This window comes from Embiotoca jacksoni, unplaced genomic scaffold, assembly GCF_022577435.1.
Source record: "Embiotoca jacksoni isolate LCO1_2020_lvr unplaced genomic scaffold, fEmbJac1.0.p SCAF_11, whole genome shotgun sequence".
NCBI classification, from domain to species: Eukaryota; Metazoa; Chordata; class Actinopteri; family Embiotocidae; genus Embiotoca; species Embiotoca jacksoni.
In genome coordinates, this window is record NW_027185241.1 from 13,346,224 (window position 1) to 13,361,812 (window position 15,589).

Consider the following 15,589-nt stretch of genomic DNA (forward strand, 5'->3'; position numbering starts at 1 on the left):
ACGGAATTAATAGAAACGCACCATTAAAAAGACTCATTCATGACTACACCACTTACCCCTCCTCAAGACCTGCTTCAGTTTGAGTTTAAAATGATCCAAATCAGGATCCAGTTTGAGTTCTGTAGGTAAAGAATTCAACATGTTGATCCCTTGAAATGTTTGTCCAAATGCAGATTTACGTGTAACATTTCAGGTTTCTTTTGGCTCATACAGAGGAGACATGGAAACAAGCATTTCTCCCTGCAAATACTGTAGATATAGATGTGCACAGTGGTTTTCTTTGCCATTGTTGTCATGTGAGATTGTTTTGACTGATTTTAATGAAGTTACAAAAGCTTTATAAGTGTGTCAGTCATACTAGAAACCTAGAGTTCAAATGGAGCATACATACAAGGTTTACATCATGTGTTGAAGCGCTGCCATACATCTGCTTAGAATGTACCAAGTCTTAAACATGCCTATAAAGGTAAACTGTTCCTAGATATAAGAAAAACAAAGTTCTCACTGGTTTTGTTTCGCACGGATTACCACGCGTTTGTAAAGAAGCAATGCTGCGAAACCCATGGAAAATGTAATGCTCTGTGTGTGTTTACAGTGCACACACTCGTGTAAACTTGTGTGCTGTGCATCCATCCATGCATATGGGTGGGGTTTTTTTGTTTTTGTTTTTGTTTTTCGCTCCATCTGAGTGTGTTTGCACTCGCGTCTGCCTGTTTGTCTTTGTGAGTTCTGTAAACTATTTACAGCATTGGCAGTGTCTATCCATTGTTGATGGCAATGGAAAGTATGTCTCATTGTAGCAGCTCCTCAGTGGAAATTCAATTCAGCACCTTTCCACTGAAAAACTCTCCCATGGAGCCATCGCATCGCACACATGTGCCTCTGGCATCCAGCTTTGGAGACACGAGGAACAGCAGTAACATTGCTTTCTCGCAAGCACACATTTTGTCATTGAGTGACTCGGATCAATAAAGCAGTGGGTGATTTGTTTTGGGTTTGACAAGTGGGATGGTGAGCAGGTAAATTATTGCACTTTCTAAGACCTCAAACCTTCATCATTTGAACCACATGTGCCCTGTTTTGCACCCTTTTTCCTCTCTGCCTTTATCTCTCTCTCTGTCTGCCTTTATCTGCCCATCTCCCTGGCCTCCAAATATCCAGTTCAGGCAGCCAGCCTGCTGTTGAGAAGTTTCTATGTTTAGTTTACTGAATTTTCCAACCTCCAGGCGCTTTCTGACAGACTCTCAAACTTCTGTCCCTTGGCTCCTCCTTACCTCACTCCTTGGCCTCTGTGCAAGAGGCATGAGGATGCAGTGCAGGGCTGTCAGGAATCACTGGGCAAGCTGTTTGACAGCCCATATGATTCCCAATGACTTCACTTTCCTTGACTGTCCTCCCCCCGTCTCTCCCCATTTCTCCTTTCTCAGCCCTCTTCTCCCCAACTTGTCTTTGTAGATGTGCATTCTTCAAGGGGGAAATCCAAAATACAGTTGTGGTTGGACATTAACATACACTCATCATGGACATAAATGTCATGACATGTTGGGTTATAGTGATTTCTTTGAACCGTTCTTCCTCTGGGCCAGAATGAGAGCACAACATAAATCTTTAACATTTCTTCTTCTTCTTCTTCTTCTTCTTCTTCTTCTTCTTCTTCTTCTTCTTCTTCTTCTTCTTCTTCTTCTTCTTCTTCTTCTTCTTCTCCTCCTCCTCATTCTTCTTCTTCTTCTTCTTCTCCTCCTCATTCTTCTTCTTCTTCTTCTTCTTCTTCTTCTTCTTCTTCATTTCATCCACTTTCTGAAATGTGCCAGTCCCACTGGCAGCAGAACAGCCCCAAAGCATGATGCCACCACCACCATGCTTAAGAGTTGGGAAGGTGTTCTTGGGGTTCAAGGCCTCACCTTTACTCCTCCAAACATACCTCTGGTCATTGTCTGCCGTGAAGCACTTTGAGCTTCATTTCTTGTATGACCGGTGCCATACAAATAAAGATTATTATTATTATTATTATTGTTATTGTAGACACACAATTCACCCTGTCTTATCTCAACATAAAACCTTCCTCCAGAAGGCTTTTTCTTTGTCCACGTGGTCAGCTGCAAACCTCAGTCGAGCTTGAAGGTGTCTCTTTTGGAGCAGAGGCTTCTTTCTCTGATGGTTACCTCTTAGTCCATAACAATGTGAAACTTGCTTAACTGCAGACAGTGACACTGGTCTTCCAGCAGCTTCCAGTTCATGGTAGATTTGTGCCTTGGTAGTTCTTGGGTTGTTCCTGATCATCCGAATCAAGAGAGGAGTCAGATGAGGATGGCAGTTTGAGTCGTTCCCCAGACTTTGACAAAGTGGCTATTTCTACTTGCAGTAAATATGCAGTATGTTCAGTAATTTGAAATTAATACACATGTATTGAACTTGTTCAAACTGTTCACTGAGGATTTCTGAAGCGAGGTTTATGACTTCATTTCTAAGCTTCTGTTCGGTTCTGTAAGTGTAGAGTCAATTACATATACAACAAGAATACATCCCAATAAATGCATGTGATTAGTTTGAGAGCTAAAGGATAATTAAGAACATAACATTATGTTGCGGTCATCTATGAACTCCGGTTTGGTACTGTATGTGTGAAAGTGTGCATAGGTGAGCACACAACCTTAAAATGTTGACTTCCAGTCTGTGAAGGATTACTGCCAACATGCCTTTAGTTGTATATATGTAATTCTAAATCTCCTTTCCCTTTATAATCAAGTGGTCAAAAAGCAAATATTATAGGAGCTTGGTCTTTATAATCCATGCTGTGCAATGGAAAAACCCTATAAGAAGCTTTGGATACAAGGCAAAGAGCCAAAAGTTTTTTTCAGTTTAGGTTGCTGACAGTCTGTCCTCAGTAGTGCAGCAGAGAGTGATATTATATTCTTACTTGGACACTGTGTTCCCAGAGCTGTCCCACTCGTTCTCGTGTGGGAACACTGATTTGATCACTGGGTTGCCAGATTTTGTTGGATTTAGTGTACTCGGACTGGATGTCCTGTAGCTCACTCCGCTCTATGGTATGGCAGGATCCCCACGCCCTGCCTCTGCTTGTAGTCTGTGTTTCATTATCGACCTAATGGCTGGTCTATTCTGTGTGTCTTGGACTGTGTGTCAGTGTTTATCTCTGTGCTTCTCTGTCATCGCTCCACACTTTGGTTGATCCTAGCGAGGCAGCAGTGTCCTGTAACACTTTAGTTCTCCCGATGAACACTTATCTGCACATGATGAAGTAAGAGACCTAAAATAGCGCATGGTGCCAGACAAGCCAGGAAGGTTGGGTTGGCACTAATAATGTGAGCAAATGGGCTGTTGGTCCTCAGTGCCAGCATTTTAGTCCAGTTGAACAAGTCTGACTAAAAACTAGTGCTACTGCTTTTTATATCACACAGGTTTAAGCAACCTTTCCAGCAAATGTGTCAAACATATCACTCTTTCGTTAACAAAATAAAGACTTGTTGTTATTCCTCAGTGGAAAGAGTGCGAAGTATGTAAATATGTTCAGGGTTATTCAAATGTTGCACTTGCTCATGTTATGTTTCTGATAAATACAGCTTAGTATGTGTAATATTCAGGGTTATGCAAATGTTACATCTTTTTTATAGTATTTAGAAATGGAAGCAGCATGTAAAGAGGTTTGTGCAGAACATAATCAGGCAGCAGAATTTATTAGAGTACACACCTTGAACCCTGTAATCTTATCATTGCAGTGATTCATGTCTCTCTATAAATGGTAAAAAAAAAAAAAAAAAAAAGCCATTTGTGCCATACATACTTCTGTTCTTTTTGCCCCCATTTATATTCACATAATTGAAACATGGAATATTTGTGTATATGCCTGCACACACTTAATTGTTTGCTTTGCTTTAATGGGTACAACTGTCATTTCTATATTGTCAGTATGTTCAGCATGTAAGGTTACTTTGCGTGTTTCCTTTTTTGTCTTTTTCTTATCTTGGTAGTATTCTTGGCAGCTGCTGTGCCACAGTATCCCTGAAGGGATCATTAACATTTGCTCTAATGATGGCGGTGCTGATCACTTTTCCATCTCGTCTCACTTTTCCTCACCTCTCTCGCATGACTTTGCCTCCAGTTGAGTCAGCCAGACTTCAAAGCTGTGACACCAACTTATCAAAAAGCATTTCGTGAACGCTGCCAGTATTAAGTGTACCGTACTGAAGTATAATTTAAATGATGAGCTCATGATACTAGCAGCTTCCAACTTGTAGAAATCATGCAAACTGGTTTAAAATAATTTAAAATGTTAGATAATTACTTTTATAATTGTTTAAGTTTAGCAGGTTGAGTCTGATACGTTAGTTAAGTTTTGAATGCCTTCTGATACGAGTGTTGCATATGCTTACTCAAAATGACATAGACTGTATATAAAAGTGGACGTAGCTTCAGGTTCTGAAAGTGTGGCCAATGCGGAAGTGCCTTAAACCTCAATACCACCAAGGGCCACTAGGGGTCGACTCCAAAAAGGCACTGGCTCCATTGACTACCATTTAACTTTTCACGTGAAATACAAAGTCAGTAAATTTTTTTCCATGAGTAAACTTAGTGTCGTTTGTTTCCCATTAGTTTTTAGGCAGTCCCTCTGAAAATAATCTCGTCATTAATTGGAAATGAAGCCTCAAAAAGTGGTATTTTTGGGGCCTGCCTGTTTGATTTACAGGATTGTGGTGCAGTCAGGTTGCTGCTATTGGTGGGCGGGGTGTAGTGTCCTCAGGTTCCCAATCAGATCGAGTCTGATCTGATCACTTATCTTTGGACATGCAGACATGTAGCAACATTAGCACTCATTGTGTTCACCTCATTAATCCAAGTCTGATATTCACGCCTTTTGGCTGTAGTTTGGTCTCCACCATAAACAAATGGTGCCTTTTACGCATGGTCGTTTGAGCCATTGTTAATATTAAGAGACTTCATAGCCACGAGATGTTTGCAAAATGTATCTTTATCCTCTGAATACACATGGATCATCAATTTAACAACACCGTTTTTTTTCTACATTTATAGCATCCATTGTCGCTGAAAAGAGCAGCAGCGTTTAACTAGAAACACCTGATATAAATAATGGGCATCGATCCATCGCTCTCTCACCACTGAAACATGGCATTCCCTGGCTGCTGCCTTCCTGAAGTTTGGAAATACTCCGGGTCAAAGGGCAGATTTTTCCACTGTAAAAGCAGGATGGAATGCTGTTGATGCCCAAACTGTTGGCCTCAATGTGTGGGAATGTCTGTGGCCACATGCAGGAGTGTGTGTGTGTGTGTGTGTGTGTGTGTGTGTGTGTGTGTGTGTGTGTGTGTGTGTGAGTGTGAGGAAGTTCTGCTTTGTGGATTGCGTGCTTATTTGCATGGGCCTAATGCATGTATGTTTGTCTTTTACGAGCGGTGATACTTGCGTGCGTCTGCGAGCATGTTCGACAGCATGTTTATGTGCTTGCTCTGCTTCTCATTGTAGCGCTGATGTGTTCTGCAAGCCGCACTGTGCAGAGATCAAAGGTGACACAGCGCCAGAAATCTGCTGGCTCATTCCTCCAGCAGCCAGCCTGCTTTTTTTTTTAAATGGATCTTAAAGTGAAACGGGGAACACACGCGTACAGGCACTTGTTGTATTGTGTAATCACCTGCTCGTCACGTTTATCTCGTGTGTGATTTGTACTGTGTGCGCCACTTGGATTGTTGACGTCTTTGTGATTATTTGTAACTGACGTGACTATAAAATATGCACTCAAGCTGGAAGTTTTATTGAGCTTGTGCGTGCGTGCATCCATGTGTATATCTGATGCATGCTGGCCTGTTGGCCTCATTATTCCTAACATTACATTGAGTCTCCAATGCACACGTATGATGCACGCACACGCACGCGCACGCACACACACACACACACACACACACACACACACACACACACACACACACACACACACACTGCACGTTAACTGATGCTATTTGTGGCAGAGGTAAAGGGAGCATGCAGGCAGTACAGTAACCCTTTGTCAGCATACATATCCCGCTCTTTCTCTTTCTCTCAAGACACACACACACACACACACACACACACACACACACACACACACACACACACACACACACACCCCAACATATACACAATGCATTGAGTGACTGAGTGGATTTGCAGCCCTCACTGCTGTGAAATACAAATTGTTTGGCTGCTGTCGAACAAATGCGACCTGGAGGAGAGCCAGGCAGGTTGCGGTTGAGTCTGGAACATCTCATGTGTCAGCGCCATATTTATCCCAAGCTGCTAAATGGAAACATGCCTCGACCTGCTAGCTAGACCTGCTACTGCCACACTGCCACAGAGACACACAAGCACAAGCAGGCAAACACATACACATGGCCTGTTTTAATAATACGGTAGGCTGGAATGATTAGTCTGAGTAATGGCTTAGTTTAAATAAATAAGACTATAAATTTGGCACTATGCAACATAATGTAATAGAAGCAACGAGGAAGTATGGAGACAGTGGAATAACATTCATGTACAGGAGGAAATGTACAAAAACATCAACTATTATATTGCTGTCAAACATGTTGCTGCAAGAAAACGGTTACAAAAATACTGATCTCAAATGGCCTCTTTTGCCTGTGTGCACAGACAACTTCAACTGTATCTTGAAGTACTATAATCTTGAAACTTACAGGAAAACAAGCGCAAGTAGAGTCCTGAGGAAGCCTAAACAATGACAGGCAATCAATGAACCAACACAGAGTGTCAGGTAAATGTAGGTCCTGTCATCCTAGCATCAAACCATATTATTCCGGTCAATATTTTCATCATAGATTTACGAGGAATTGTCTCTTTCATTTCCGGAAACTACAAGCCTCACTTATTAAATAATAGTTAATATTCAATCCTGCCCTTTGTTCCGAAATAAATATTGTTCAATGGGAGCATAACTGGACCACCCAGGCGCCGGGGGACTATGCACCTTTAATGGTCCATCCTTCACCCCTTGACTCCTTGTCCAATATGGCAGGCAGCGCAAGCAAGATTAGAAGCTAAACATTTCTTTCCAGCTAAAAGGGCAAGAACCCATTACTCCTGCAACTAATGGGAATCCCTGATAGTGTTTGCTCTCTGATCCGCTGCTGTTTTCCATATTTAATTGTCAGAGTATCAAATGTGCATTCAAATACATTCATTCCTGTGCGACGATACAATTTAAAGTCTAGTTTATGGCATCCTGTAATTTTGTATAACACGTGGCCTTTTTAGCACAAGATTTCTTTCTCATGTACTCATGTTCTCATGCACACCCATACGTGTGTGGATACAGGTGTGTGTGTGTGTGTGTGTGTGTGTGTGTGTGTGTGTGTGTGTGTGTGTGTATATGCATGTGTCTCGGTTTGTTTGTGTCCATGTGTTGCACAAAGAGAGCTATGTGTTGCTGCCTGTAGGCATTTCATCTGGCCGAAGCTGAACAGAGCTGTTGGACTCATGTAGGTCATGCAGACTGCATTTCCCCCTCTCTCTCTCTCTCTCTCTCTCTCTCTCTCTCTCTCTGTCTGGGGAAAGTAGGACAGCTCAGATTTCTGAGGCTGCTGCTGTGAAAAGCCAGAAAAGGAGGGAAGAAACAGGAAGAAGCAGAAAGTGAGAAATTAAAAGCTGCTAAAACAGGGATAATTTAATTATGCATTGATGTAAAAGGTATTTTTCAAGCTGTAGTTTATTGCACAAAGCCATTTTATTACATTATTTTGTTTCTATATTATGTATGTCGTGTGCAGGAAACAGTTTATTTTCTGCTTACGATATAAAAAAATGTATCAGATGACTTGGAGAACTTATATCACTGGACGTCAGATCAAGGAGACACCTCAAGCTAAAGTGGAGTCCCATAATAATACAACAGGGGAAAAAAGACATCTTCTAATTTGTTGACATAAGTGACTCCCAATATGATTAGTAATGGGAATTGTCATAAAATGTAACCCCTAGTTCTGTCTAAAGTTTAAAAAAAAAAAAACAGACTAAAGAAGGAGAGGGAGAAAAAAAACTGATATTCTAAAATGAAACTCAGACCCTCAGCCTTCAAGGTTTATATTTTGTGGAACAAGTTTTCATCACAAAAATACTCCCATCAAAGAAATGTAACAGACAAGCACCCTACTCAAAGAGCTGGCAGTGGGATTTGTGTCAGGAGGGAGAGAGAGAGAGAGAGAGAGAGAGAGAGACAGAAAGAGAGAGAGAGAGAGAGGAAATGAAAATTTCTTCATCAATGTTCACATTTTTTTCAAAACAAAAAAACCTAAAAGTGAACTATCTGTCAGACAAATGTCATCGATTATCAGACCTCCGTTTGCTACCGGTCTAATAATGGGAATCCATCACATTTTGTGTTATCCATGCGTGTTGTGGAAAGAAATAAAGTAGATTTTTTTTTTTAACTTTTGATTTTCAGTTTATAGACTATTTGACAACATCCCATAAATTGGTGCGAGAGAGCGAGCGAGCGAGAGAGACTGTGATCTCAATGTCTCCAGAGAAAACTCCCCATTATTGGGGACAGTTTGTACAGAACTGAGGCACATGCTGTGATTCCTCTGAATGGGAAGTGATTGTTTGTACTAGCTTGTGATGCTGGTAGTTCTTTTTTTTTTTCTCTCTTTTTTTACACTCTACATGGACCTGTAGATAAACTTCTCTTCGTACTATTATGCCACTTTTTTGGTTTGCTTTTACTTTTATTACTTTTTTATTGTTAATATTCAAAATTTTTGATTGAAAAATTATCAGAGCTGCTTACGTGTGACAACAGTTATTTTTTTTTTGGTTTGGTTTGTATCAATGGCAATTTGAAAGTTTCATCAAATGTACACAATGTATTTTGGTTGTTGAAAACTTTCCTTGATGCCACAGTGCAGCACTGCCACTGCTTGTCATACAATAAGTGGACCATTTCCAGTTTATTGCCAAAATCATGCAAATGATGTCACCCTTTGTTTGCCCAATTGCAATTTCCCTGCCCTCTCAACCCCTCCCCCTCCTCATGCCCCCCTGCTGTAATTGGACAATGGCTCCAAATCAGCAGTGGTCTGAAAGTACATTTGCTACCCCGGGTTTTCTGGCAATCAGCCCTGGTGCCCAATTAAGCGTTCATTTCCACTTTTACTCCTGTTGGTAAAATATTTGGCTCCATGCAGGGTCGCTTCTCAGCAGGTCGTAAATAGGGGAGAGACTGTTCTTGTTCTTGTGGTTTTATGGTCCCAAGTCATCAGAACTATAAGCGTTGTCTGTACGTTCTTCAGGGTGCAACAGTCTGTTCATGTGTGTCAGTTTATCATCGTCATTATCCAATCACCTCTTTTTGGACTTGGATATTAGTTACACATATCTCAGCTCTTCTTCTTTCATCTTTGGTTGACTGCAGACTTTTTAAAATGTACTAAAAGAAAAAGCCAAGAAGAACATGTTGCACTGCAGCTGTACTTTAACTGAAAATGTACATCTTACTTTCAGGTTCCTAATATTAGCCTTATTGTGATACAGTATATATTCATCTTGTTTTATATTATTTATGGCTTGACCTGCTTGGCCTGACCTCAATTTGCACTACTTGACCTGCATTGCTAATTAAATTTGACTCAGCTCAGCTCCACAATGTTTCAACCTTGAACTTTGTGAGTCTGAGTGGGTGTTAGGAATCCTTTGTTTACAGACAGAGCAGCCACTGTGGGCTCACTAACTGCCCAATATGCAGTGTACGGTCTGATGCACGGCTGCACAGTGGCAGAGATGGCAGCCTGCCACTGTACATGACTTTATTGTCAGTGTGCACTTGGAGTCTCTATGATTCTCTCTATACATTTGGTCTATAGATCCTCCATTTATCTCTCCTGCCCTCCTCCCTTCATTCCTCTCGTTTCCCTATTTCTGTTCCCTGCTTAAATCCCTTTCTGCCTTTTTTTTTTTTTTTTTTTTTTTTTTTTTTTTTCCCTTTGCTTCGCTGAGCCCAGATAGGCCTCTATATATCTTGGATCTTAATTTGACACGGTAATTGGATGACAAGGGACAGTTCACTGTCCCTTCTACATGAGTCAGCAGAGTTTTCTTGGCTAGTGCCTCCCACTCCTGCTGACTACAGGCGCTGAGTGGGGACGGCCAATTGTCTGAGGCTCATTCAGGTTTCTGTGTCTCCATCTCATCATCCGGACATCAGTTTCCAGGGGCAGCTCAGACCACACACAGCACCACATTACAGTCAGAGGGGCTTTATAGAGGGTACTTGTTAGTGGGAATATGGAGCTGGGGTGGGTCGTATGAGCCAAATCAGCCTATCAATGGCTCCAGTTCTTTTCTGGGAACATGAAGGGTTTCTGTAAAACAGACAGCAGATATCGCTGAAATGTTGACAGTGTTGCCTCGGCAAGACTAATGACCTGTAAAAAGGCAGGATCTTGTAGGTTGTGTACAGATTACAAGTAAATACTTAAAAAAACTCTAAAACTTTGGTAATACTACTTTGGATTTCCCTTTAAAAAGAGTCAAAATAAAGCTTTGTACTGAGCTAAACATATCTGGAAACGTTACATTTACGTAGCTCTGCCACTCTGAACAAGTTTCCATACAAAAAAACAACTGGATTCATTATTTCTGTTGTGAAAATAAGCAATGTTATTTTTCATACTTTATATTTTAAAAACTGCATACAGTGTAGTACCGCCACACACACACACACACACACACACACACACACACACACACACACACACACACACACACACACACACACATTAATTTTCATTTAATGTATTCATGATTACATCTAATAAAATGCCATTAAACATAATCATGCCTCATCAGTTTTATTGTTAGATGTTAAATGTACCAGTCTCTTTTACAACTGATATTGTTTTACTAACTCCAAAATTCATTCATCAAGTATTCTAGATGATACTCCAAGTGAATGTTTTTTTTCCTCTAGATATTGTGTATAAAGCTACTAACAGGCATGGCCAACCTGATGTTGAGGTTATAGATGGCTAAGGTTTGTTTTAGAGCTGTGGTTAAGGTTGGCCACGCCATAATTGTACATCGCCAGAAGGCAAAACTCAACTCATAGTGGGAAAAGTCCCTGTTCGGTTTAATTGAAAAGAATTCCCCTATTGTTTCAATGTTCCAGGAAGAATTGACATGTGTGCTGGCATGAGGGTTGAATGTTCATATGAACACGTGCCGTGACGAGACATTGGTGACACTGTCCATAAAATGTGTATGTTTGCAGTAGTAACTGGTTTATGTTTTTTTATGATGCTTTACCTCTACGATTTTAACAACACTGACTCCTCTGTACAGCCGTTACCCAAGTTGCTTTTTTTCAAATGCTTTACAACATCCCCCATATGTAATGGATCCTAATGTGTGTGCAGGCTTGTATGGCTAATAGTCTTTTAGTAACTCCTATCTGATGTAATGGCTTGTAATGTGTACGTAATACCAGTGGAACTATTTATAGACCAGCAGCCAATTCTCAGAGAGATTGATGTGTGTATGCATGTTAGCTGCTGGGCGTGCACACACACACACACACACACACACACACACACACACACACACACACACACACACACACTTGAGTACATACTTCCCCTCTCTCTCTCTTTCTCTCTCTCTCTCTCTCTTCTTTCTCTCTCTCTCTCTCTCTCTCTCTCTCTCTCTCTCTCTCTCCCTCTCTCCCTCTCTCTCTCTCTCTCTCTCTCTCTCTTTCTCCCTCTCTCTCTCTCTCTCTCTCTCTCTCTCTCTCTCTCTCTCTCTCTATCTCTGTGTGTGCAGAAACTGTAATACATTCAAAATGTACAATATACATGTACTTAGTAATGTGAGTCTGTGTATCTTAGGGTGTGTTGTGTACACATCTGGGTGCCCGTGTGTCTGACTGATGGGGTGAGTGTGCGTGTGTGTGTGTGTGTGGGTGTGTGTGTTTTGCCTGAAGCTTTCAGTCTCTCCCTGAGGGATTACATCACAGGGCAGTTATCGGACCTGAGTCATCGGGAGGTTGAGAGTCTCTGCTCTGCTCCTCCGTCTTAATGAGGACGTGTTTAAATGTTAAAAAGATTTAGTTCTTTCATTCTTTCTTTCGTTCCGTGTCTCTGTCTGTCTGTAAAAATGAAGCACTCTGTTAGTTCAGGTCGAGCTTTCAAGTCATGCACTCTCTCAGCTGACCAATGTCATCTGACTGTTACACTGACCAGTTGGTTTTAATAATGTTACAAGCAGATACTTTTCTGATTATTCATGCTGCTCCCGCAGATGCTCATTATTATTCCTACCAGCGGCCTACTGTTTGCCCTGACGTCTGCCTCCACCAGCCATGCCTCCTTGTGTTACTTTTATCTCTGGCTCTGTGTATTATGTTCATATGATCCATATTGCAGTGGTATTAGATTTTGAACTCCGCTTTGTGGATTTAAATGGATCTAAATGAAGTAGCCTTGTGTTCTGAGCTTTCGTCACCTTGTGTAAATCCTCTTGTTGCCGTAAATTAAACTACATGCAATTCTGACATGAGATATGAAAACATGTCATTAACCTCCATTTGTGATCGGCATGTAAACATCTGACTCTGTTCACATTGGATCATGTTAAAAACTATAACTCTGTACTAATCCATATGATTATATAAGACTTAGCCTCATGCTCTGTATTGAATAGGACTGTTTCAGTGTTGTGTTTAAATCATCTATGCATACCTATTTTTATATTATCATCATTTGTGTTTTTGCTTGCTGCTATCTTTGTCCCAGCTCAGGTGAAGTTCAATGGGAAGGCATGATGTCACTAAAGTTTCACGCTGTGCCCCCGAGCTGAACAAACGTTTAGGGCTTGGGACTTGACTGTCAACACTTCAGTCTTTAATAATGGCAAAACAAAAACTTGACACCACCTCTGCCTTATGTTAATCCTGTAGTTATTGTGTTCAATAGAAAGCCAGGTTGAACCTGTTGAACCTTTCATGCTAAACCAGGGTAGTGTATTGTGACTTCCTGGTTCCTTGTCCTAGTTTGAAATAAATGAAGCCATGTTATTAGATTATTCTAAAGTTAGATTGAATCTTTTAAACTTTTTAAACTAATTCTGAGTCATGAACGGATTGATCGGATCTTATCTTTAAAGCCATGTCTGTAATAACCTCTATTGCACCACGTGTGATGTGTGCATGCTTCATGGGGCTTTCCCCTCCGGCTGACAAACCGTGACGTAGACATGGGAGTGTGTCTCAGTCTGTGTGAGTGCAGTGGCAGCGGGAGGAGGTGGGGTGGGGGGGGACAGCTGTGCAGGCTAGATATGTAGTTAACAGTAGAAAGCATTCATACTACACATTCTGCTGCAGTGTGTCACCAGACAGCGTCTCCTGCTCTCTCTCTTTCACTTCCCTCCGCTTCCCACTCTTTTTCTTTTTCCTTCACTTCTCACATCCGTCTGTCTCCTGTTTCTATCCCACACACACCCACATACGTGCCTGTGTGCATGTACACTTACTTCGACTCTTTCTCCTCTTTCCTAGCACCCAGACTTCCCCTGGTCCTCCTTCCCCGAAAGTTTCCCGCTGTAGTAAATTAAGTGGTATTTCTTTGACTGGTACCACTTTTACCGCTATTTCCTCCTTTCTTCTGTGGAACCGTGCTTATTCCTGGATTACACTTCACGCGCACACACACACACACACACACACACACACACACACACACACACACACACACACACACACACACACCCTCCTTTCCCTTTAAATGTAAGGAAAAAAATAAGAAGTTGCTTCAAGGACAACGTAAAGCTGTTCTTGCCTCTCCTAGACTGGGTGTGTCAAAGCTTTTGTCCGTCTGATGCTGTATTAAATATCAGAGTTAAAAGGAGGGTGGGGGGCTGTGTGTGTGTGTGTGTGTGTGTGTGTGTGTGTGTGTGTGTGTGTGTGTGTGTGTGTGTGTGTGTGTGTGTGTGTGTGTGCGCGCGCGTGCGTGCACGTGTGTGCGTGCGTGCGCAAAAGTCTCCAGCTTTTTTGTTCTTTAGAGAGAAGGAATGTTGGCATGAAGCTACAGCCACCAGGGGAGGAGTAGAAGGTTGAAGTGCTCAAGTGCTGCTCCAGGTTTGTTTCATTTCATTTGCTCTGTAATGAGTCTTGTTACTGCTGTAAGAGGCAGTGAGATCTGACTGGGGAGTTCAAAGTTAAGCCACAGGAAGGGAGGATGGGAGGGAGAGGAAAGAGAGGCAAAGAAGCAGGGAAAACAACACACACACACACACACACACACACACACACACACACACACACACACACACACACACACACACACACACACACACACACACACACACACACACACACACACACACACACACACGCCAACAAACTCTCAGTTGAAAACTTCTGAACATTTCGGAGGGGAGAGAAGTGACAAAGACAAACTTTTTCGCTCCCTCCTTTATTTCCTTCCTCTCTCTGCTCCTCCTTGCTGCCCCACACCCTTCTCAAATGAACCCTCTTGCATGGAGCTCTGAAAAGAAACTGAAGCAGAGTGCTTCAAGAGGTCTGAAAAAGTTGGCTATGACTGTGCGTCTGTGTGTCTCCCGGAGTGTGTGTGCGCCTCTCGGGGAGTGTGTATATGTATATGTATATGTATGTATGTGTGTGTGTGTGTGTGTGTGTGTGTGTGTGTGTGTGTGTGTGTGTGTGTGTGTGTGTGTGTGTGTGTGTGTGTGTGTTTGTGTGCATGTGTGTGCACCTTGGTCTGTGTGGGAATGATTACATCAGCCCGCTGCAGCTTTATGATTGGTTGGTGAGCGTGTGGTTTGATTCAGTGTGCCTCAGAGCCCGTGGCTGAGGCTGTAACCCTTTGTGAGGGGGAGAGAGAGACAGGGAGAGGGAAGGAGAGAGACAGAGAGAGAAGAACGATAGTTGTCAGACTCAACCAGCACTGGAAGCACTGTACTGTACCTGCTGCCATCCGATTGCTGACTGCTCCTGCGTCTCTGCCCTGTGTGCTGCACACACACCGGCTTTAGGTCACACAGACAGTTATTTTTTTTGACAGAGCCGGTGGCCTACAGATAGACTGAAGAACTAGCTCTATGAAATGTAGCACAACTATCAGCTGTCGGCGTTCAAATTTGTATCTTTCATTTTTGGAGGAGACAAGGCGACAGAACGGCAAGCTTTACTGTCTTGGTGACTGCGTTCGGGTGAGTGTGTGTATGTGATTGTTTGGAGAGCCAGACTCACTCCAAAAAAAATGCCTTCGTGTTCCCCGGACTGCTGCCTATTGCGGGCCGTGGAGGTAAGACCGCTCTCTTTCTGTGTCTCTTATCTCTCCTTGTGTGTCTCTGCCTCTCTATGCCTCCTCTTCTTTTTTCTTTTTTTTTTTGTACAATTTAAGACTGTTTCTCTTTGAAGTACTGCCACGCTTAACCAGAGGCAAGAAACGGTATGTGTAAATACCTTAAAGGCTGATGACAATTTGTTTTTTTCAAGATGTGAGCAGAGCAATACATTTTTTTTTTTTTTTTTTTTTTTTTTTTTAAAGAGTCAACT

The 15,589-nt window shown here is 42.0% G+C and overlaps 1 protein-coding gene across 5 annotated transcripts in view; it reads left to right on the forward strand.

The window, feature by feature from the left end:
• The window catches only part of grb10b (growth factor receptor-bound protein 10b), a 63,988-nt gene that overhangs the window by 33,747 nt on the left and 14,652 nt on the right, over window positions 1–15,589 (forward strand). The window contains exon 1 of one of the 5 annotated variants that reach the window (XM_069143228.1): window positions 14,699–15,240. The exons of 3 other annotated variants lie outside the window; for them this stretch is intronic. In XM_069143228.1, the coding sequence (XP_068999329.1) occupies window positions 15,130–15,240 (111 nt within the window). In that variant the 5' untranslated portion in view covers window positions 14,699–15,129. Of the gene's footprint in view, window positions 1–14,698; window positions 15,336–15,589 lie in introns of those variants that run through there. One more of the 5 variants, XM_069143229.1, reaches the window with a different exon arrangement.